General features: G+C 50.2%; 1 protein-coding gene across 1 annotated transcript in view; it reads left to right on the top strand.

Moving 5' to 3' along the window:
- The first annotated feature begins 949 nt into the window (after positions 1-949).
- The window catches only part of LOC144479657 (nuclear receptor subfamily 2 group F member 1-B-like), a 25,680-nt gene continuing 20,621 nt past the window's right edge, over positions 950-6,008 (top strand). Inside the window, exon 1 of the mRNA XM_078198650.1 lies at positions 950-1,330. Within this exon, the coding sequence (XP_078054776.1) occupies positions 955-1,330 (376 nt within the window). The 5' untranslated portion in view covers positions 950-954. The remainder of the gene's footprint in view (positions 1,331-6,008) is intronic.

The following is a 6,008-nucleotide window of genomic DNA, read 5'->3' as shown; positions in this document are numbered from 1 at the left end:
CCGTCTGGTGAAACAGCGAAGTGAGTGAATGGAAGGAACTCTTGTCTGGGAATCTCGCTCTCTCTCTCTCTCTCTCATTCTCTCTCTCTCTGTCTCATTCACCGTCCCTGTCTCATTCTCTCTCTGTTTACCTATCTGCCAGTCTCTCCTCCAGCCTGGGACGCTCTGACTTGACAAACTGACCCTCAGGATGTTAAAAATGCCCAGAGGCTCCCGTGCTCACTGCGGACCCAGTGACTTTCCGAGCTGGGCACTGCCTCAGGAAGTGTAAATTCTCCTGGATCACCCAGTCCCCAAACTCTGGGAATCCTGGAAGAAGAGTTATGCTGGGCTGGAACCATTAACTCTCTCTCTCTCTGTGTATGTTCATACACATTGCCAGCCCTTGCTGCTGGGATTTCTGACCTGTCTCAGTCTTTCCTCTCCAAGTGTGTGTTGTCCTGCTCTCTCACCCCAGCCCTCAGCTAGCTGGGAAGAGGGGGAAGAGGAGGGGGATTTATTTTGGGGTGGATAGGGGGAGAGGAGGGGGTTTATTTTTGGGGGGTAGAGGAGGGGGTTTATTTTTGGGGGGTAGAGGAGGGGGTTTATTTTTGGGGGGTAGAGGAGAGGGTTTATTTTGGGAGGTGGGGGGGTTATTTTTGGGGGGGCTAGAGGAGGGGTGTTTATTTTTGGGGGAGAGGAGGGGAGTATTTTTGGGGGTAGAGTAGGAGGGTTATTTTGGGGGTGGGGAGAGGAGGTGGGTATTTTTGGGGGTGTGGGGAGAGTAGGGGATTTATTTTGGGGTGTGTGGAGAGAATAGGGGGTTTATTTTGGGGGTGTGGGGAGAGTAGGGGGGTTATTTTGGGTGTGTGGGGAGAGTAGGGGGGTTATTTTGGGGGGTGGGGAGAGAAGGGGTTTATTTTTTGGGGGGGAGAGTAGGGGGTTTATTTTGGGGTGGGTGGGGGGTGCAGAGAGATGGCCATGGCAGCCAGTGAGTGGGGAGACCCTCGGGAGGACAGCAAGCCTTATCCCCACAACGGTGGCGAGGAGTCTCTGGAGAGCCCGGCTCCCTCCTCCTCCCAGACCGGGGGCAGTGAGCCGGAGGTGGGCGAGGCGGACAGGCAAGGGGGGCTGCAGGTGGACTGTGTGGTTTGCGGGGACCGGGCCAGCGGCAAACACTACGGCCAGTTCACCTGCGAGGGCTGCAAGAGCTTCTTCAAGCGCAGCATCAGGCGAAACCTGTCCTACAGCTGCCGCTCCAACCGGGACTGTCACATCGACCAGCACCACAGGAACCAGTGCCAGTACTGCCGCCTGAGGAAATGCTTCAAAGTGGGCATGAAACGAGAAGGTAAAAGAGCCACTCACTTCTCTGCTTGTTATCTCAATGAAAAGCTGCAGATCAGCCCACTGTGTTAATCTGTGCTGAGTTCCTGAGCCCAGGTTAGTCTGTGCTGAGTTCCTGAGCCCAGGTTAGTCTGTGCTGAGTTCCTGAGCCCAGGTTAGTCTGTGCTGAGTTCCTGAGCCCAGGTTAGTCTGTGCTGAGTTCCTGAGCCCAGGTTAATCTGTGCTGAGTTCCTGAGCCCAGGTTAGTCTGTGCTGAGTTCCTGAGCCCAGGTTAGTCTGTGCTGAGTTCCTGAGCCCAGGTTAGTCTGTGCTGAGTTCCTGAGCCCAGGTTAGTCTGTGCTGAGTTCCTGAGCCCAGGTTAGTCTGTGCTGAGTTCCTGAGCCCAGGTTAGTCTGTGCTGAGTTCCTGAGCCCAGGTTAGTCTGTGCTGAGTTCCTGAGCCCAGGTTAGTCTGTGCTGAGTTCCTGAGCCCAGGTTAGTCTGTGCTGAGTTCCTGAGCCCAGGTTAGTCTGTGCTGAGTTCCTGAGCCCAGGTTAGTCTGTGCTGAGTTCCTGAGCCCAGGTTAGTCTGTGCTGAGTTCCTGAGCCCAGGTTAGTCTGTGCTGAGTTCCTGAGCCCAGGTTAGTCTGTGCTGAGTTCCTGAGCCCAGGTTAGTCTGTGCTGAGTTCCTGAGCCCAGGTTAGTCTGTGCTGAGTTCCTGAGCCCAGGTTAGTCTGTGCTGAGTTCCTGAGCCCAGGTTAGTCTGTGCTGAGTTCCTGAGCCCAGGTTAGTCTGTGCTGAGTTCCTGAGCCCAGGTTAGTCTGTGCTGAGTTCCTGAGCCCAGGTTAGTCTGTGCTGAGTTCCTGAGCCCAGGTTAGTCTGTGCTGAGTTCCTGAGCCCAGGTTAGTCTGTGCTGAGTTCCTGAGCCCAGGTTAGTCTGTGCTGAGTTCCTGAGCCCAGGTTAGTCTGTGCTGAGTTCCTGAGCCCAGGTTAGTCTGTGCTGAGTTCCTGAGCCCAGGTTAGTCTGTGCTGAGTTCCTGAGCCCAGGTTAGTCTGTGCTGAGTTCCTGAGCCCAGGTTAGTCTGTGCTGAGTTCCTGAGCCCAGGTTAGTCTGTGCTGAGTTCCTGAGCCCAGGTTAGTCTGTGCTGAGTTCCTGAGCCCAGGTTAGTCTGTGCTGAGTTCCTGAGCCCAGGTTAGTCTGTGCTGAGTTCCTGAGCCCAGGTTAGTCTGTGCTGAGTTCCTGAGCCCAGGTTAGTCTGTGCTGAGTTCCTGAGCCCAGGTTAGTCTGTGCTGAGTTCCTGAGCCCAGGTTAGTCTGTGCTGAGTTCCTGAGCCCAGGTTAGTCTGTGCTGAGTTCCTGCACTGAACCCGGGTGAAATCCAACTTTTCTTCTTTAACCCCGATGTCAGTGAGTGTGTGTTTGTGTTTGTATGCCTGTGTATAAATGTGTACATTTGTGTGTGTGTAAATGCGTATGTAAATGTGTGTAAATGTGTGCATCTGCGTGTACTGTGCATCTGAGTGTGTGTATCTGTGTGTGTGCAAATGTGTACATTGATGTGTAAATGTGTGTAACTGTGCATCTGCGTGTGTGTAACTGTGTGCATCTGTGTGTGTGTATAAGGCTGTAAGTGTGGGCCTGTGTATGTGTTTACGTAAATGTGTGCTACTGTGTATTAGTGCCTGTGTGTATAAGTGTGTGTGTGTGCGTTACTGTGTATTTGTGTGTGTGTATAAGTGTGTGCTGGGAGGGTTTGTACTCCTCACTGGTATCCAGTGCTAGCTGTGTGGCTCAAAGGGCACAGGGAGGGAGCTGGGAGTGGAGGCGATCTGACTGTGCTGCCACACATGGTTCATCAGCCATTTGAAGCCTGCTCTCTCTGTCACTCACTCGCTCTCCAGGTTGGTTTAGGTGAAGGGACCCCGTGGTGGAGTATTCTGCATAGCTCCCTGTGATGGCAGGTCGGGAATGGAAGAGGGAGGGAGATTGGAGTGTGGGCGGAGAGATTATTTGAAATGGGGGATTGAAACAGGCCTTGGTAAGCACTGCAGTCACCCAGTCAACCGCAGAGCCCAGCAAGCCCAGATGAAATGGACTTGCAACGGCAAGGGGCAGAGAGCGGACATGGAAACAGAAAATGCTGGAAACACTCAGCAGCTCAGGCAGCGTCTGTGGAGAGAGAAACCGAGTTAACTTCTTAAGTTGTTGACCTTTCATCAGAAAGGTTCTGACAAAAGGTCACAGACCTGAAACGTTGACTCTGTTTCTCTCTCCACAGACGTTGCCTGACCTGCTGAGTGTTTCCAGCATTTTCTGTTTTCATTTCCGGGATCTGCAATATTTTATTTTTGTCACATGGCCAGCGAGTGGCCGCGACCCCACAAGACTTGGCAAAACTCGACAAGTGGTAACCTGTCTCGGGAAAGGACCAGCTCACCTTTAGAACCATCAGAATTGGTGAGCCCCCTTCACAAGTTATGTTTAGGGGAGATTTCTGTGGCAGCGTAGAGGGAATCTCTCTGAATAATCCAGACATGGAATGGGCTCCAGCCCTGAGTGAAGCAGATAAAGAACGTCTACTTTATAAACAATAATCTAATTTTAAAAAGGGTCCGAACGCATAGAGTGACAGAGGTTTACAGCATGGAAACAGACCCTTCGGCCCAACTTGTCCATGCCGCCCACTCGATAAATAATATGTCTGGAGAAGAAATTAGATTGTATAAAACAAGAATTATTACAGTGTAACAGGGGCATCTTTTCAACTTCAAGTGCCGGGATATATTGGGTGATATTAACCTAATCGTCTATTATTCATGCATCCCGACTTTCAATTTGCGGCACAGTGGTTAGCACTGCTGCCTCACAACGCCAGGGACGCGGGTTCAATTCCGGCTTGTGTCACTGGCTGTGCAGAGTCTGCACGTTCTCCCCATATCTGCGTGGGTTTCCTCCGGGTGCCCCGGTTTCCCCCCACAGTCCCAAAAGACGTGCTGGTCAGGTACATTGGCCGTGCTAAGTTCTCCCTCAGTGGAACCCGAACAGTGTGGCGACTAGGGGAATTTCACAGTAACTTAATTGCAGTGTTAATGTAAGCCTTACTTGTGACACGAATAAAGTAAACTTTAATAATTATCCCTTGTGAGTGGATGAGCGAGAAGGAAGTTTCTGAATGATGTTGAAGAAACCTGGTCAGTGAACATTGTCTCGGTAATGAGATAGCATATAGATCATAAAGAATTTTAAACATTCAGTAACAATGAGGCAAAGTCACAAAGCTCAGGAACAGCCGCAGTTCCAGGTCTGGTCTGTACTGAGCTTACTGGGCTGTGCTGATTCTTCCATCAGACTGCTACAGTTGGCCTCAGTATCTTAGGGCTGGTAAATCTAATGCTGCATCTTCTGGTATGGATGTGCGTGTGGGTCATTGTGTGTCTGTGTGTGTGTGTCTGTGTCTGTGTCTGTGTGCTTCTGTGTGCATGTGTGTGTGTAGGTCATTGTGTGTATATGTCTCTGTGTGCTTGTGTGCAATTGAGTGTCTGCGTGTATCTGCATGTGCCTACGTGTGTCACTGTGTGTCACTGTGTGTCACTGTGTGTCACTGTGTGTCACTGTGTGTCACTGTGTGTCACTGTGTGTCACTGTGTGTGTGAGACTGTTTGCGTATTTTTGCAGAGGCCGGGTGCCATTAAGACCCTATTTGACTATTTGGGGGAAGTATAGAGTGACACAGTGGTTAGCACAGCTACCTCACAGCGCCAGAGGTCCGGGTTCGATTCCCGGCTTGGATCACTGTGTGGAATTTGCACGTTCGCCATGTGTCTGTGTGGTTTTCTCCGGGTGCTCCAGTATTTTACCCAGTCCAAAATACGTACTGGTTAGGTGCATTGGCCGTGCTGAATTCTCCCTCAGTGTACCCAAACAGGTGCCAGAGTGTGGCGACTAGGGGATTTTCACAGTAACTTCATTGCAGTGTTAATGTAAGCCCTAATTGTGACAATTAAGTAAACTTTACTTTAATTTTGACTGTGATGCCCCTCATAGTCAAATAGGTTGTCCACATTTCTACTGAATTGCCACTCAGGGAAGGAAGTGACCAGCAGCATCTCCCAGGGAAAAACTCCAAACTAGATCCTCACATTTGGTATGCATGTTAATCTGGAACACGGTGCACTGTGTATTTTGACTTTTGCTACAAGAAAAGCCTTTGTTTAATGGTTTTATTTAACATTAATGTCAGTCGTTTCTTTCCGGTAGATTTATTCAGCTGATTGAGTGGGGTGAAAATCTCAGAGTTACCACAAGCTGACTCCCATCGCTTTGCCTGCAGTTGGCCCATTTCTCCAGTGAACTGGACCACTTCCAGTCACACTGCGACTGTTGGCCATGTCTCCTGTCCACTTTCGCAACTTCTCAATGTCTAATGTCTTTCCTCTCTGGCTCTCCCTCTCTCTTTCCCTTGTATTAAACTCTCTGGCATTTTCAAACCATGCCTGCACTCTCTAATCTGCCTGTCTTTTTACTTCACTCTTCCTGTCTCCAGCTCCTCTTCTCTCTCCTTTATTCTTTCTCCTCTTTTCTCTCTTTCCAGTAAATAAACTGGAATCCGATCAATTCTTAGGAAGTGTGTCACCAGCCTGATATATTTACTCTTCTCTATCTTTATCTCGCCATCCATGTCCTCATTTTTCTCTCTGATCTGCTT

This window comes from Mustelus asterias, chromosome 26 (genome assembly GCF_964213995.1).
Source record: "Mustelus asterias chromosome 26, sMusAst1.hap1.1, whole genome shotgun sequence".
Taxonomy (NCBI): Eukaryota; Metazoa; Chordata; class Chondrichthyes; order Carcharhiniformes; family Triakidae; genus Mustelus; species Mustelus asterias.
The sequence above is the reverse complement of the archived record's forward strand: the minus strand, read 5'-3'. Positions and strand labels throughout refer to the sequence as shown.